General features: G+C 48.8%; 1 protein-coding gene across 21 annotated transcripts in view; it reads right to left on the bottom strand.

Moving 5' to 3' along the window:
- Positions 1-18,112, bottom strand: part of LOC140426724 (soluble guanylate cyclase 88E-like) — a 581,053-nt gene that overhangs the window by 277,746 nt on the left and 285,195 nt on the right. For all 21 annotated transcript variants that reach the window (XR_011948285.1, XR_011948284.1, XM_072511824.1 and 18 more), the window contains 2 exons: positions 5,549-5,666; positions 4,465-4,594 (listed from right to left, as the gene is read on the bottom strand). Coding sequence is in view for 19 of the 21 variants with exons in the window: in XM_072511824.1 (XP_072367925.1) it covers positions 4,465-4,594; positions 5,549-5,666 (248 nt within the window). In the remaining 2 variants the exon portion in view is untranslated. The remainder of the gene's footprint in view (positions 1-4,464; positions 4,595-5,548; positions 5,667-18,112) is intronic.

Genomic DNA, 18,112 nt, shown 5'->3' with positions numbered 1-18,112 from the left:
GAGGCTGGAGAGGAAATTGCTGAGGCCTTGACAGAAATCTTTGGATCCTCACTGTCTGCAGGTGATGTCCCGGAGGACTGGAGAATAGCCAATGTTGTTCCTCTGTTTAAGAAGGGTAGCAAGGATAATCCAGGGAATTACAGGCCGGTGAGCCTTACTTCAGTGGTAGGGAAATTACTGGAGAGGATTCTTCGAGACAGGATCTACTCCCATTTGGAAGCAAATGGACGTATTAGCGAGAGGCAGCATGCTTTTTTTGAAGGAGAGGTCATGTCTCACTAACTTGGTAGAGTTTTTCGAGGAGGTCACAAAGATGATTGATGCAGGTAGGGCAGTGGATGTTGTCTATATGGACTTCAGTAAGGCCTTTGACAAGGTCCCTCATGGTAGACTAGTACAAAAGGTGAAGTCACACGGGATCAGGGGTGAGCTGGCAAGGTGGATACAGAACTGGCTAGGTCATCGAAGGCAGAGAGTAGCAATGGAAGGACACTTTTCTAATTGAAGGGCTGTGACCAGTGGTGTTCGACAGGGATCAGTGCTGGGACCTTTGCTGTTTGTAGTATATATAAATGATTTGGAGGAAAATGTAACTGGTCTGATTAGTAAGTTTGCAGACGACACAAAGGTTGGTGGAATTGCGGATATCGATGAGGACTGTGTCAAGACGAGGGATGTCTAACTTTACTTAGAGAGTGGTTAGAGTGTGGAATGGACTGCCTGCTGTGACAGTGGAGTCGGACACTTTAGGAACTTTCAAGCGGTTATTGGATAGGCATATGGGGCACACCAGAATGACGGGGAGTGGGATAGCTTGATCTTGGTTTCGGACAATGCTCGGCACAACATCGAGGGCCGAAGGGCCTGTTCTGTGCTGTGCGGTTCTATGTTTTACCACCCTCAGTGACTTCCTTCAAATGCAGTTCAACATGGAGGATACTGATTCATCAGCTGCGGATGGGGGGAGATATGTAGCAATCAGGAGGAGGTTTCCTTGCCCGTGCTTAACTTGATGCAATGAGGCTTTATCGGGTCCTGAGTCAACGCTGAGGACTGCAAGGCCAATTCTACTCCCATTGTGCTGCTGCCACATCCAGCCATGAATGTCGGTGGACAATTAAGCAACACATTGGAGGAGAAGGCGCCCAAAATATCGGCATCCTCAATGATGGAGGAGTCCAACGTATTTGAAGCATTTGAGAAATCTTCAACCAGAAGTGCCGAGTGGATGATCCGTCACGGCCTCCACCGGAGGTCCCAGCATCACAGATGTCACTCTTCAGCCAATACGATTCACTCCATGTTATATCAAGAAACTGCCGAAGGCACTAAATATTGCAAAGGCAATGGGCCCTGACAATATTCCGGCAATGGTACTGAAGACTTGTGCTCCAGAAATTGCCGCACCCTTAGCAGACCTGTTTCAGTACAGCTCCAACACTGGCATCTACTGGGCAATGTGGAAAATTGTTCCGGTGTCAAGAAAGAGGACAAATCCAACAGCCAACTACTGTCCTATCAGTCTACTCTCCATCATCAGCAAAGTGATGGGAGGAATCACTTGCTCAACAGTGCTAGCAAGCGGCAGTAATTTACTCAGCAATAACCTGCTCACAGCATCGCAGTTTGGTTCTGCCAGGGTCACACAAATCCCAACCTCATTGCAGACTTGGTTCAAATATGGACAAAGGGATAAATGCCAGAGGTGAGGCGAAGTGAGAGTGACTGCCTTGACATCAAGGCAGCATTTGACCGAGAATGGCATCAAGGAGCCTGAGCAAAACTGGAGTCAATGGGAATCAGAGAGAAAACTTTCCGCTGGGTGGTGTCATACCTTGCACAAAGGAAAATGGTTGTGCTGATTAGAGGTCAATCATCTCAGCTCCAGGACATCACTGAAGGAGTTCCTCACGGTAGTATCTTAGGCCCAAACATCTTCAGTTTCTTCATCAATTACCCCCGTTCCTTCATAAGGTCAGAAGTTCACAGATGACTGCACAATTTCCAGCACCATTTGCGACTCCTCAGATAATTAAGCAATCCATATCCAAATCCAGCAAGACATGGACAATATCCAGGCTTGGGCTGACAAGTGGAAAGTTACATTTTTGCCACACAAGTGCCAGGCAATGACCATTGCCTACAAAGACGTGCAAGATCGGCCATGCTAAATTGCCTTTAGTGGCCAAAAAAGGTTCGGAGGGGTTATCGGGTTAGGGGGATAGGGTGGAAGCGTGGGCTTAAGTGTGTTGGTGCAGACTCGATCGGCCAAATGGCCTCCTTCTGCACTGTATGTTCTGTACAATGGCATTACCATTGCAGAACCCTCCACAATTTCCGCTTTAAATTTATCTTTGTGGGAGGCATGGTGGCACAGTAGTTAGCATTGCTGCCTCACAGCACCAGGGTCCCAGGTTCAATTCTGTGTGGAGTTTGCACTTACTCCCCATGTCTGCGTGGATTTCCTCCGGGTGCTCCGGTTTCCTCCAACAGTTCAAAGATGTGCAGGTTAGGTGGATTGGCCATACTAAATTGCCCCTCGTGTCCAAAAGGTTGGTTGGGTTCTTACGTTACGGGGATAGGGTGGAAGTGTGTGTTTAAGTAGGGTGCTCTTTCCAAGGGCCAGTGCAGACTCGATGGGCCGAATGGCCTCCTTCTGCACTGTAAATTATATGAATCAAAAACCATTAATCAGAAACAGAATTGCACTAGCCATATTAATACTGTGGTTACCAAAACAGGTCAAAGTCTAGGAATCCAACGGTGAGTAACTCGCTTCCTGACCCCCCCCAAAGCCTATCCACCATCTACAAGGCACAAGTCAGGAATGCACTGGAATACTCGCCACCTGTTTGGATGAGTACATCTCCAATAACACTGAAGAAACTCAACACCATCAGGATTAAGCAGCCCGATTGATTGAGGCACCTTCCACAAACATTCAATCTCTCAAACAAAAGCAGCCATGTGTACCATCTACAAGATGAACTGCAGGAACTCAATTCCTTAGGCAGCATAGTCCAAACCCCCCACCACTAACATTTAGAAGGACAAGAGCAGCAGATATCTGGGAACCCCACCACCTGGAGGTTCCCTTCAAGTCATTCACCACCCCGACTTGGAAATATATGACCTTCACTGTCGCTGGGTAAAAATCCTGGAACTTCTTCCCGAACAGCACTGTGAGTGAATTTACACCTCAGGTATTGCAGTGGTTCAAGAAGGCAATTCACCACCTTAAGAAGGGCAACTGGGGATGTGCAATAATTGTTGGCCTAACCAGCGACGTCCACATCCTGCAAATGCATTTTAAAATACATTTCTGTAGGTATGGGGTCACATGTAGGCCAGAACAGATGTGGACAGCATTAATGAACCCAATGGGATTTTATAAAAATAAGCCATGATTTCAAAATCACTATTAGACGTTTTATTTCTAATTTGAATTTTGATTGTAATTTCATCACTTGCCATGCTGGGATTCGAACTCGGGCCTCGAGCGATACAACTATCACCTCCACACAAAGTACCCCACAGAAGCAAATGCTAAACAACATTAACATCCTTCATACCCTTATTCCAAAGTTGCGCTTACATCACACCCCCTACACCCAAGCTCTACCCACACCACCCACTAAACCCCAACATACACCCCAAAACCCCCACACATACTCACCATAGCCATACAACCCTCCACACACACCTCACACGGTAGCAGTGGCTAGCACTATTGCTTCACAGCGCCAGGTGTGATTCCCGGCTTGGGTCACTGTCTATGAGGAGTCTGCACGTTCTCCAAGTGTCTATGGGTTTCCTCTGGGTGTTCCGGTTTGCTCCCACAAGTCCCCAAAAAAGACGTGCTTGTTAGGTGAATTGCATATTCTGAATTCTCCCTCAATGTACCTGAACAGGGGCAGGAATTTGGCGACTAGGGCATTTTCACAGTAACTTCATTGTAGTGTAAATGTAAGCCTACTTGAGACAATACTAAAGATTATTATTATTACACCGATACAGCCCCCCCACTCCAACCTATCGCATCCCATAGCCAGACTGTCCGCCACCACACCCAACACAGACTTTACACATCATTAAACACCCCACAACACCCACCATAACCCCACATAATAAGCCTAAAACCCCAGCAGCTAAAAACTCTGTTTTCCCAATTCTAACCTCATACGCGCCCTCGGTCAACCGTCCCGATACATTTGTCATATCCCACACGAGACTTAAGGGTTGGGAATGATTATCTCCCCCATAGTTCTTGTGAGTATGAACTCCCTAGCAGAGGAGCGGGGTAATTCCATTCAGCGATGTATAAAAGGTCAGCAAGTAAGACACCGCCCTGTCGGGATCTACCGGATGTTGTACATAACGTAACTGTAAATAAAACCAAGTTTTCCATTTTTACTCGATGTGGACTCCTCGTGTCCTTTTTAAAACATTGAGCACAGAACCTACCTGGATTAAAGCTCTTTTCAATTCTTCAGACTGTTGAGTCCCAGCAAGAACCAGATCACGGCTGGAATCGTGCATACTGAGGTCATTGATGTATAATCCCGTCTTAAACATTGCACCAAGACTCTCCATCCTGTAACATGGAGCTCAGTGCATCAAATACAGTCCATCACCCAGTCATCAAACCCAACCCCATCACCCTGTCACCAAACCCAACCCCGTCACAAAACCCAACCCCGCCACTAAACCCAAACCCGTCACTCCGTCACCAAACCCAACCCCGTCACCAAACCGTACCTCGTCACAAAACCCAACCCCGTCACCAAACCCAACCCCGTCACCAAACCCAACCCCGTCACCAAACCCAACCCCGTCACCAAACCCAACCCCGTCACCAAACTAAACCTCGTCACCGCGTCACCAAACCCAACCCCATCACCCCGTTACCAAACCCAAACCCGTCACCAAATCCAACCCAGTCACCAAACCCAACCCCGTCACCCCGTCACCAAACGCAACGCCATCACCCTATCACCAAACCCAACCCCGTCACCAAACCCGACACCGTCACCCCATCACCAAACATAACCCGTCGGCAAACCCAACCCCGTCACCCCGTCACCAAACCCAACCCCATCACCCAATCCATCACCCAACCCCATCACTCCGCCACCCAACTCCATCACCCCGTCACCCAGCCACTCTCCCCATCACCCTCTCAGTCAAGACCCCTCCCATCAACCATGCCCCCTCAGTCGCGCAACCTCCCGTCGATCCTGTGCCCCTCAGTCACATGCCTTGTCCATCCCACTGCATCATGACCCCTCCCCACCGTCTCACGCCCCCTCTCCACCGTCACACGCCCCCTCCCCAACGTCACACGCTCCCACCCCACCGTCACACGTCCGCTCCCCACCGTCACACGCCGCCTCCCCACCATCATACACCCCGTCCTACTGTCTCATCCCTGCCGCTCTTACCAAGCCCCTCCTCTTCATCACCCACTCCCCTCTGTCTCAGCCACTCACCTCTATCATGCCACCTCCCCTCTGACCCGCCCCCTTCCCTCTCTCCCATCAGATCTTACACTGGTGTGCCGAGGAAGATGATCGATTCCCATTCTGGCATGAATCTCATTTGTCCCTTCAGCCTCAGGCAGCGACTGCCGTCACCACTGCTCTCGCTTGTACTCGAACCGTTCCCATCTGCAACATTGAAAAATCATAGTCACTGCCCAACCAGCGTTTTGTATTTATCCTTTATTTACAACCACTGAGAGTAGTGGTTACCTCACTTTAAGAAGGATGTGAAGGACCTGAGAGGGTGCAGAGGGAGATTTACCAGGATGGGGGGGATTTTAGTTCTATGGTTAGTTTGCAGAAGCTGGAACTGTTCTTGGAGTAAAGGAGAGATCTGATAGAGGCGCACAATCATGGAATCATAGAATTTACGGTGCAGAGAGAGGCCATTCCGCCCATCGGGTCTGCACCGACTCTTGGAAAGAGCACCCTACTTAAATCCAGACCTCCACCCTGTCCCCATAAACCAGTAACCCCACTTAACCTTTTTGGGAAATTTAGCATGGCCAATCCACCTATCCTGCACATCTCTGGACTGTGGGAGGAAACCGGTGCACCCGGAGGAAACCTATGAAGACACAGGGAGAAAGTGAAAATTCCACACCGACAGTCACCCGAGGCTGGAATTGAACCCTCGACCCTGCAACTGTGAGGCAGACGTGCTAACCACTGTGCCATCATGCCGCCCACAAGATTATACCACGTTTAAATAAGGCAGACAGAGAAAAGCTACTCCCATTGACTGATGCCATTCCTGAGCGTAGGCAGCATCTTCCAAACCCATGACATCTTCCAAACTCATGACTCCGCGTGGAATGTATTGTGGTAGCACATAGTCACATTTCAGGCTCTGACTCCACAGGCAGGAAGCGTATGGGTGGCCACCAGGAAGAGCAAGAGAGCTAGGCAGGCAGTGCAGGAATCTCCTATGGCAACACAGATATACCATTTTGGATACAGGTGAGGGAAATGACATCTCAGGGGAAAGCAGCAACAGCCAAATTTGTTGCACTATGGTTGGTTCTGCTACATGGGAGAGGAGTAACAAGTGTGAGCAAGCAATAGTTGTTGAGAATTCAATTGTAAAGGGACTAGATAGGCGTTTGTGTGGTTGCAACAAAACTCCCGGACTATATGTTGGTCTCCCTAGTGCTAGGGTTAAGGATGTCATGGAGCGGCTCCAGTATAATCTGGAGGGGGAAGATGAACAGCCAATGGTCAAGGTACAAATCGGTACAGAACAACATAGGTTTAAAAAAAAAGGCATGAAGTCCTAAAAGCAGAATATAGGGTGTGAGGAAGAAAGTTGAGAAGTCGGACCTCAAAGGTAGTGATCTCAGGATTACTGTCAGTGTCACGTGGTAGTCAGAGTAGGAATAGTAGAATGTATTGGATGAATATGTGGCTGACGAGAAGGTGTGAGGGGAGGGCTTCAGATTCTTGGAGCAATGGAACTGTTTCTGGGGAGTGGTGGGACCAGTATAAACTGGAAGTGTTACACTTGGACAGGACTGGTGCTGATGTCGTAGGGGGAGTATTTACGAGAGTGGCTGGGGTGGCAGTGGGATGGCAATCTACACAAGGAGTCAAAAGAGGAGGAAACAAGGATAAAAACAAAGGACAGAAAGGGGAATAAGAAAAGTAATAGGGAGAGAAACAAAGGGCCACATTCAAACAGGGCCACAGTGAAAAATATTGCGAGCGGGACAAAGTAATGTTAAAAAGACAAGTTAACACACAGAGCATTCACAATCACGCAGATGAACTAATCACGCGAAGATATGTAAATGCATATGATATAACCGGGTAGAGCTGAGAAACCATCAAGGGGCAAAACACTTTGTGGGGGTTGAATAGAGACTCTCAAACTGTAGTAGTGATGTTGGGAATGGAACTAAACAGGAAATCAGAGAACCATGCGATAAAGGAACATCTCTAAATATGGATGATTTTAATCTGCATATAGATTGGACAAATCAAATTAGTCACAGTACAGTAGAGGAGGAAATCCTGAAATGTTTACGGGTTGGTTTTCTGGACCAATACATTGGAGGAACCAACTAGACAATGTTATGTGTCAGGGTTTAGAGAATCCCAAAATGTATCATAGAGTTCACTTGACCCACAACATTTAATAGATTGTGGTATGCGGAGCACACGGCTCACTCTACAGGTATGGTACAGCAGAAAATGGACCAGTGTTTTTTTAAAACAAAACAATGTTTATTCTATGAACTCAAGTCTCCTTCTCAATCGTGGAATACTTTTCTGGTGAGAATTCAATTTATTTGAAAAATAACCAATAGGCCGCTCTAGCCCTTCGTCGTCGTCTGTAGAAGCACTGCACCTACACCAACATCACTCGCATAAACCGCCACTTTGAACGTTTTGGTGTAATTTGGGATGGCTAACACAAGAGCAGTGGTTAACACCGCCTTCAGGCCGTCAAATGCCTGTTGACACTCCACAGTCCAATGGAATTTGTTACGCTTCTTGAGCAAGTCCGTCAGTGGAGCGACCACACTGCTAAAATTGGATATGAATTAACGGTAAAATCCACTCATACCAAGAAATCGCATTATTTCCCGTCGTGTCGAGGGTATCGGAAACCCCCCAATAACTTTCGTTTTCATATCCCGTGGGACCATTCGACCCTGTCCGATTGTATGGCCAAGGAAAGTGACTTGGGCTTTTCCAAATTCACTTTTGGCTAGGATTATCACCAAACGCGCCTCCTGGAGTCGATCGAATAACTCCATCAGATGTTATAAATGCTCTTTCCATGTCTGGCTGAAAATTACCAGATCGTCGATGTGTACCGCACAATTGGGTAATCCTGAAACGACATTGTTAGTTAACCGCTGAAATGTGGCTGGGGCGTTTTTCATGACGAATGGCATAACTTTGAATTGGCATATACCATTTGGAGTCACAAAAGCTGAAATCTCCTCCGCCCTTTCGGAAAAAGGTACCTGCCAGTACACTTTAAGTAAATCCAATTTGGAAATAAAAACTGATTGTCCCATTTCCTCAATGCAATCCTCCAAACGTGGGATAGGATAAGAGTCCGTTCTTGTAACTGCATTCACATTTCTATAGTCCACACACAACCGTTGGCTACCGTCTGGTTTAGGTACCACCACTATAGGTGAGCTCCATTGGCTGCAACCCACTTCAATTATGCCATTTTTAAGCATTCTCTCAATCTCTTTGTTAACCTGTGCCAATTTTAAAGGGTTAAGATGTTGTTTGATTGGAGCAGCATTTCCCACATCTACATCATGTATAGCCATTTTAGTACTTCCCAATTTATCTCCACAAACTTGCCCATGTGATATCAATAAGTCTTTCAGGTCAGTTCGTTTGTCCTCTGGAAGATAACTCAACAATGTATCCCAATTTTTAAGAACCTCCTCATTTTCCTATTTCATTTGAGGTATGTCAAATTCACAGTCATCTGGATTTGGTTCGTCACTTTCAGTTAGAATCATTAAAACCTCCTCCTTTTTCTCTCCTTCCCTTTCAAAGGACCTTTTAAGCATATTCACATGACACACTCGCTGAGTCTTCCTTCTATCTGGTGTTTTTAACCACATAATTCACCTCACTTAATTTCCTTTCAATCTGATAAGGTCCACAAAACCTTGCTTTTAAAGGTTGACCTATCACTGGTAACAACACGCTAACTTTTCCGCCACCGGCAAAACTACAAAATTTGGATGTCTTGTCCGTTACCCATTTCACCACATTTTGTGCACCTTTCAAATGTTGTCTAGCCAATTCACCTACTCTATTTAATCGTTCCCTAAAATTTGACACGTAATCCAATAATGTAAGTTCCGGTTTCTCACTCACCAATTTTTCCTTAATCAATTTAAGTGGTCCTCTTATCTCATGACCAAAAATTAGTTCAAAAGGACTTAATTTGGTTGACTCATCAGGTGCATCCCTAATCGCAAACAATGGAATTCCTTTATCCCAATCCTCTGGATAATCGTGACGATAAGCCGTCAACATTGTCTTTAATGTCTGATGCCACATTTCTAACGCTCCCTGCGATTCTGGATGGTACGCAGTTGATTTAAATTGTTTTATTCCTAAGCTATCCATTACTTTTTGAATAACCTCAAGGTAAAATTTGGTCCTTGATCCGATTGTATTTCTGTGGGTAGTCCACATCTCGTAAAGAATTTAAGTAACTCTTTTTAGCTGTAATTTTACGTACTGGAATGGCCTCTGGAAACCTAGTTGACACATCCATTACAGTCAAAAGATGTTGATACCCACTTTTTGTTTTAGGAAGCGGTCCTACGCAATCAATTAGGACACTTGTAAAAAGTTACTCAAATGCTGAAATGGGTATTAAGGGCGCTGGTTTTATCACTGCTTGAGGTTTCCCTATCACTTGACATGTTTGACTTGGTTGACAAAAGTTAACTACATCTTTATGTAGTCCAGGCCAATAAAAATGTTTCTGGATTTTAGCTTGAGTTTTCCTTATCCCCAAAGGACCTTCCACTGGTACCTCATGTGCAACTCGCAACACCTCCTTTCTATACCCTACCGGCAATACTACTTGACGAACCTCTGCCCACTTTTCATCCGCCTGCATATGAAAATCTTCTCATAAAGACATCACTTTAACGGTAATAACACTCTGGTATACACTCAAATTTCTCTTCCGTGGATGCTTACTGATACTTCCGTTTTATTTCTAGATCTTTTTGTTGTAACTCCGCCAAATTTCCTGAACTAAAAATATCCGCCTCATCCTCCACCTGTGCTTGTTTTTTTCCAACCATGTGATCAAAAATCTTTTCTGACAATTGCACTTCAACGTCATCTGCACATTTTGATTTCTCCTCTTGTCTTAACCTGTGACTTTACGACCTTATTACTACACAATCCGGAAAAATCCCAGGATATTCTTCCTTCAACACTTCAGTTGTCTGATTTTTCACTGGCTTATGAACCACATTAGGCATCACTCCCACCTGCGATCCAGCTATATTATTACCCAAGATAAATTGTATTCCTGGACAAGATAATTTCTCTATTACTCCTGCTACCACTTCACCACTCTTTACTGGACTTTCCAACCTTACCTTATATAATTGAACGCTACTCCTCTCACCCTGAATTTCACATATTACCACCTTTTCTGGCAACATTCTTCCCAACCTACATAACTCCTCATCTCTTACCATTAAAGATTGACTAGCTCCCGTATCTCTTAAAATTGTGACTTCTTTACCTGCTCCTCCTGATACACGAGTAAACTTTACCCACACAAGTAAATTCTTTAAAGACATCTGGCACCTTCTTATCAATTATCTCTTGACCAGGCTGTACACTCTTTCGCACTTCCTTCGCTTCACTTGGGCTTTCCTTTACCACTTTAACAAACCCCACTTGCTGTTCCTGTTTTACCACATCAGCCTTCTGAAGAGCCGTGAGGATAAAGGAGAAAGGGCGAGGCTGAGAACAGAGCCGTGAGGATAAAGGTGCAAGAGAGAGACTGAAATGAGCTGGGTGGATAAAGGAGCTAGAGCGAGACTGTGAGCAGAGCCGTGCGGATAACGGAGAAAGAGCGAGACAGAGACCAGAGCCGAGAGGATAAAGGAGGAAGAGGGAGGCTGAGAGCAAAGCCGGGAGGATTAGGAGCAAGAGTGAGACTGAGCGAAAGCCGGGAGGATAAAGGAGCAACAACGAGACTTAGAAAAGAGATGGGTCGATAAAGGAGCGAGATTGACTGCAGAGCCGAGAGCATTAAGGAGCGAGACTGAGAGCAGAGCCAAGAAGGATAAGGAGCAAGAGCGAGACTAAGAGCAGAGATGGGTGGATAAAGGAGCAAGAGTGAGACTGAGAGCATAGCCGGGACGATAAAGGAGCAAGAGCGAGACAGGGAAAAGAGCCAGGAGGATAAAGGAGCAAATGTGAGACTGAAGGCAGTGCTGGGAGTATTACGGAAAACGAGCGAGACTGAGAGCAGAGCCAGGAGGATAAAGGAGCAAGAGGGTGACTGAGAGCAGAGCCGGGAGGGTAAAGGAACAAGAGCGTGGCTGAGAGATAACCGGGAGGATAAAGGAGCGAGACTGAGAGCAGAGCCGGGAGGATAAAGGAGCAAGAGCGAGACTGATAGCAGAGCCAGGAGGACAAAGGAGCAAGAGCGAGAATGAGCACAGAGCCAGGGGGATATAGCAGCCAGAGCAAGGCTGAGAGCACGCTAGAGCGTGACTAAGAGCTGAGCTGGGAGGGTAAAGGAGCAAGAGCGAGACTGAGAGCAGAGCTGGGAGGGTAACGGAGCAAGCGTGAGACTGAGAGCAGAGCCGGGAGGATACGGGAGCGAGACAGAGAGCAGAGCCGAGAGGATAAAGGAGCAAGAGCGAGACTGAGAGCAGAGAAGGGAGGATAAAGGAACGACACTGAGCAGAGCCGAGAGGACAACGGAGCAAGAGTGAGAATGAGAGCAGAGCTGAGAGGATAACGGAGCCAGTGCGAGACTGAGAGCAGAGCTCGGAGGATAAAGATAGATAGTTTTTTGAAGAATAAAGGGATTAAGGGTTATGGTGTTCGGGCCGGAAAGTGGAGCTGAGTCCACAAAAGATCAGCCATGATCTCATTGAATGGCGGAGCAGGCTCGAGGGGCCAGATGGCCTACTCCTGCTCCTAGTCCTAGTTCTTATAACGGAGCAAGCGCGAGGCTGAGAGCAGTGCCGGGAGGATAAAGGAGCAAAAGCGAGACTGAGAGCACGGCCAGGAGGATAAAGGAGCAACAACGAGACTGAGAACAGAGATGGGAGGATAAAGGAGCCAAAGCGAGACTGAGAGCAGAGCCAGGAGAATAAAGAAGCAAGAGCGAGACTGTGAGCAGAGCTGCAGGAGATAGGAGCAAGAGCAAGACGGAGCAGAGCCGGGTGGATAAATCAGCAAGATAGAGAGAAGAGCTGAGATGTTAATGGAGCACCAGCGAGACTGAGAGCAGAGCCAGGAGGCTAAATGAGCGAAACTGAGCAGCGTCGGGAGGATAAAGTAGCAAGACTGAGAGCAGAGATTGGATGTTAAAGGAGCAAGAGTGAGACTGAGGGCAGAGCCGTGAGGATAAAGGAGCAAGAGTGAGACTGAGGGCAGAGCCAGGAGAATAAAGAAGCAAGTGTGAGACTGAGATCTGAGCCGGGAGGATAAAGGAGCAAGTGCGAGACAGAGAGCAGAGCTTGGAGGATAAAGGAGCAAGAGCGAGGCTGAGAGCAGAGCCGGGAGGATAAAGGAACGAGACTGAGCTGAGCTGCGAGGATAAAGGAGCAAGAGCGAGACTGTGAGCAGAGCCGTGAGGACAAAGTAGAAAGAGCGAGACTGAGGGCAGAGCCGTGAGGATAAAGGTGCAAGAGAGAGACTGAGATGAGATGGAAGGAAAAAGGAGCAAGAGCGAGGCTGAGAGCAGAGCCGGGAGGATGGAGGAGAAAGAGCGAGACAGAGACCAGAGCCGAGAGGATAAAGGAGGAAGAGGGAGGCCGAGAGCAAAGCCGGGAGGATTAGGAGCAAGAGTGAGACTGACCGCAGTGCTGGGAAGATAAAGGAGCAACAACGAGACTAAGAAAAGAGATGGGAGCATAACGATGCGAGACTGAGTGCAGAGTCGTGAGGATAAAGGAGCGCGACTGAGAGCAGAGCCAGGAGGATTAAGGAGCAAGAGTGAGGCTGTGAGCAGAGCCGTGAGGATAAAGGAGAAAGAGCGAGACAGAGACCAGAGCCGAGAGGATAAAGGAGGAATAGTGAGGCTGAGAGGAAAACCGGGAGGATTAAGAGCAAGTGTGAGACTGTGAGCAGAGCCGGGCAGATAGAGGATCAAGAGCGAGACTTAGAGAAAGCCGGTGGATAAAGGAGCAACAACGAGACTTTGAAAAGAGATGGCAGGATAAAGGAGCGAGACTGAGTGCAGAGCCGAGAGGATAAAGAAGCGAGACTGAGAGTAGAGCCAATAGAATAAAGGAGCAAGCAAGGATGAGAGCAGCGCAGGAAGGATCAAGGTGCAAGAGCGAGACTAAAAGCAGACCTGGGAGAATAAAGGAGCAAGAGTGAGACTGAGAGCAGAGCCGGAAGGTAAAGGAGCAAGAGTGAGACTGGGATCAGAGCCAGGAGGATAAAGGAGCGAGACTGACAGCAGATCCGGCAGGATAAAGGTGCAAGAGCGAGACTGAGAGCAGAGCCGGGAGGATAAAGGAGCAAGATTGAGACTGAGAGCAGAGCTGGCAGGATAAAAGAGCGAGAGTGGGACTGAGAGCAGTGCCGGGAGGATAAAGGGGGAAGACAGAGAGCAGAGCCGAGATGATAAAGGAGCAAGAGCAAGACTGATATCAGAGCCAGGAGGATAAAGGAGTGAAACTGTGCAGAGTCGGGAGGATAAAGCAGCACGACTAAGAGCAAGCTGCGAGGATAAAGGAGGAAGAGGGATGCTGGGAGCGGAGCCGAGAGGATAAAGGAGCAAGAGCGAGACTGAGAACAGAGCCGGGAGGATAAAGGAGGAAGAGCGAGACTGGGAGCTAGAGCCGGGAGGATAAAGCAGCAAAAGCGAAACTGACAGCAGAGCCAGGAGGATAAAGGAGCAAGAGCGAGACTGAGAGCAGAGCTGCAGGATAAAGGAGCAAGAGCGAGACTAAGAGCAGAGATGGGTGGATAAAGGAGCAAGAGTGAGACTGAGAGCATAGCCGGGACGATAAAGGAGCAAGAGCGAGACAGGGAAAAGAGCCAGGAGGATAAAGGAGCAAATGTGAGACTGAAGGCAGTGCTGGGAGTATTACGGAAAACGAGCGAGACTGAGAGCAGAGCCAGGAGGATAAAGGAGCAAGAGGGTGACTGAGAGCAGAGCCGGGAGGGTAAAGGAACAAGAGCGTGGCTGAGAGATAACCGGGAGGATAAAGGAGCGAGACTGAGAGCAGAGCCGGGAGGATAAAGGAGCAAGAGCGAGACTGATAGCAGAGCCAGGAGGACAAAGGAGCAAGAGCGAGAATGAGCACAGAGCCAGGGGGATATAGCAGCCAGAGCAAGGCTGAGAGCACGCTAGAGCGTGACTAAGAGCTGAGCTGGGAGGGTAAAGGAGCAAGAGCGAGACTGAGAGCAGAGCTGGGAGGGTAACGGAGCAAGCGTGAGACTGAGAGCAGAGCCGGGAGGATACGGGAGCGAGACAGAGAGCAGAGCCGAGAGGATAAAGGAGCAAGAGCGAGACTGAGAGCAGAGAAGGGAGGATAAAGGAACGACACTGAGCAGAGCCGAGAGGACAACGGAGCAAGAGTGAGAATGAGAGCAGAGCTGAGAGGATAACGGAGCCAGTGCGAGACTGAGAGCAGAGCTCGGAGGATAAAGATAGATAGTTTTTTGAAGAATAAAGGGATTAAGGGTTATGGTGTTCGGGCCGGAAAGTGGAGCTGAGTCCACAAAAGATCAGCCATGATCTCATTGAATGGCGGAGCAGGCTCGAGGGGCCAGATGGCCTACTCCTGCTCCTAGTCCTAGTTCTTATAACGGAGCAAGCGCGAGGCTGAGAGCAGCGCCGGGAGGATAAAGGAGCAAAAGCGAGACTGAGAGCACGGCCAGGAGGATAAAGGAGCAACAACGAGACTGAGAACAGAGATGGGAGGATAAAGGAGCCAAAGCGAGACTGAGAGCAGAGCCAGGAGAATAAAGAAGCAAGAGCGAGACTGTGAGCAGAGCTGCAGGAGATAGGAGCAAGAGCAAGACGGAGCAGAGCCGGGTGGATAAATCAGCAAGATAGAGAGAAGAGCTGAGATGTTAATGGAGCACCAGCGAGACTGAGAGCAGAGCCAGGAGGCTAAATGAGCGAAACTGAGCAGCGTCGGGAGGATAAAGTAGCAAGACTGAGAGCAGAGATTGGATGTTAAAGGAGCAAGAGTGAGACTGAGGGCAGAGCCGTGAGGATAAAGGAGCAAGAGCGAGACTGAGAGCAGAGCCAGGAGAATAAAGAAGCAAGTGTGAGACTGAGATCTGAGCCGGGAGGATAAAGGAGCAAGTGCGAGACAGAGAGCAGAGCTTGGAGGATAAAGGAGCAAGAGCGAGGCTGAGAGCAGAGCCGGGAGGATAAAGGAACGAGACTGAGCTGAGCTGCGAGGATAAAGGAGCAAGAGCGAGACTGTGAGCAGAGCCGTGAGGACAAAGTAGAAAGAGCGAGACTGAGGGCAGAGCCGTGAGGATAAAGGTGCAAGAGAGAGACTGAGATGAGATGGAAGGAAAAAGGAGCAAGAGCGAGGCTGAGAGCAGAGCCGGGAGGATGGAGGAGAAAGAGCGAGACAGAGACCAGAGCCGAGAGGATAAAGGAGGAAGAGGGAGGCCGAGAGCAAAGCCGGGAGGATTAGGAGCAAGAGTGAGACTGACCGCAGTGCCGGGAAGATAAAGGAGCAACAACGAGACTAAGAAAAGAGATGGGAGCATAACGATGCGAGACTGAGTGCAGAGTCGTGAGGATAAAGGAGCGCGACTGAGAGCAGAGCCAGGAGGATTAAGGAGCAAGAGTGAGGCTGTGAGCAGAGCCGTGAGGATAAAGGAGAAAGAGCGAGACAGAGACCAGAGCCGAGAGGATAAAGGAGGAATAGTGAGGCTGAGAAGAAAACCGGGAGGATTAAGAGCAAGTGTGAGACTGTGAGCAGAGCCGGGCAGATAGAGGATCAAGAGCGAGACTTAGAGAAAGCCGGTGGATAAAGGAGCAACAACGAGACTTTGAAAAGAGATGGCAGGATAAAGGAGCGAGACTGAGTGCAGAGCCGAGAGGATAAAGAAGCGAGACTGAGAGTAGAGCCAATAGAATAAAGGAGCAAGCAAGGATGAGAGCAGCGCAGGAAGGATCAAGGTGCAAGAGCGAGACTAAAAGCAGACCTGGGAGAATAAAGGAGCAAGAGTGAGACTGAGAGCAGAGCCGGAAGGTAAAGGAGCAAGAGTGAGACTGGGATCAGAGCCAGGAGGATAAAGGAGCGAGACTGACAGCAGATCCGGCAGGATAAAGGTGCAAGAGCGAGACTGAGAGCAGAGCCGGGAGGATAAAGGAGCAAGATTGAGACTGAGAGCAGAGCTGGCAGGATAAAAGAGCGAGAGTGGGACTGAGAGCAGTGCCGGGAGGATAAAGGGGGAAGACAGAGAGCAGAGCCGAGATGATAAAGGAGCAAGAGCGAGACTGATATCAGAGCCAGGAGGATAAAGGAGTGAAACTGTGCAGAGTCGGGAGGATAAAGCAGCACGACTAAGAGCAAGCTGCGAGGATAAAGGAGGAAGAGGGATGCTGGGAGCGGAGCCGAGAGGATAAAGGAGCAAGAGCGAGACTGAGAACAGAGCCGGGAGGATAAAGGAGGAAGAGCGAGACTGGGAGCTAGAGCCGGGAGGATAAAGCAGCAAAAGCGAAACTGACAGCAGAGCCAGGAGGATAAAGGAGCAAGAGCGAGACTGAGAGCAGAGCTGCAGGATAAAGGAGCAAGAGCGAGACGGAGCAGAGCCGGGTGGATGAAGCAGCAAGATTGATAGGAGTGCTGGGATGTTAAAGGAGCAAGAGTGAGACTGAGAGCAGAGCCAGGATGATAAATGAGCGAACCTGAGCAGAGTCGGGAGGATAAAGTAGCAAGACTGGAGCAGAGCTGGGAGGATAAAGCACCAAGAGCGAGACTGATAGCAGAGCCGCGAGATTAAAGGAGCAAGTGCGAGACTGAGTGCAGAGCTGGTAGGATAACCGAGCAAGAGTGAGACTGAGAGCAGAGCCGGGAGGATAAAGGAACGAGACAGAGGGCAGAGCCGAGAGGATAAAGGAGAAAGGGGGAAGCTTAGAGAAGAGCCGGGAGGATAAAGGAACGAGACTGAGCTGAGCTTGGAAGATAAAGGAGCAAGCGCGAGACTGTGAGCAGAGCCGTGAAGATAAAGGAGAAAGAGCGTGGCTGTTAGTAGAGCCATGAGGATAAAGGTGCAAGAGAGAGACTGAGAGCAGCGCATGCAGGATAAAGGAGCAAGAGCGAGACTCAGAGCAGAGCTGGGAGGATAAAGGGCGAAATGTGAGACTGAGAGCAGTGCTGAGAGAATAAAGGAACAAGAGCGACACTGTGAGAAAACCGGGAGGATGAACGAGCGAGGCTGAGAGCAGAGCCGTGAGGATAAAGGAGCAAGAGCGAGACTGAGAGCAGAGTCGGGAGGATGAAGGAGCAAGGGTGAGACTGAGAGCAGAGCCGGGAAGATAAAGAGCGAGACTGTGAGCACATCCGTGAGGATAAAGGAGAAACGGCGTGGCTGAGAGCAGAGCCATGAGGAAAAAGGTGCAATAGTGAGACTGAGATGAGCTGGGAGGATAAAGGAGCAAGAGCGAGGCTAAGTTCAGAGCCGGGAGGATAAAGAACCAAGAGCGAGGTTTAGAGCAGAGCCGTGAGGATAAATGGGCAAGAGCGAGACTGTGAGCAGAGCCGTGAGGTTAAAGGAGAAAGAGTGAGACAGAGAGCAGAGCCGGGAGGATAATGGAGCAAGAGCGCGGCTGAGAGCAGAGCTGGGGGGATAACGGAGCAAGAGCGAGGCTGAGAGCAGAACTGGGAGGA

Source organism: Scyliorhinus torazame, chromosome 7 (assembly GCF_047496885.1).
Source record: "Scyliorhinus torazame isolate Kashiwa2021f chromosome 7, sScyTor2.1, whole genome shotgun sequence".
Taxonomy (NCBI): Eukaryota; Metazoa; Chordata; class Chondrichthyes; order Carcharhiniformes; family Scyliorhinidae; genus Scyliorhinus; species Scyliorhinus torazame.
This window is presented reverse-complemented; position numbering and strand designations above follow the sequence as displayed.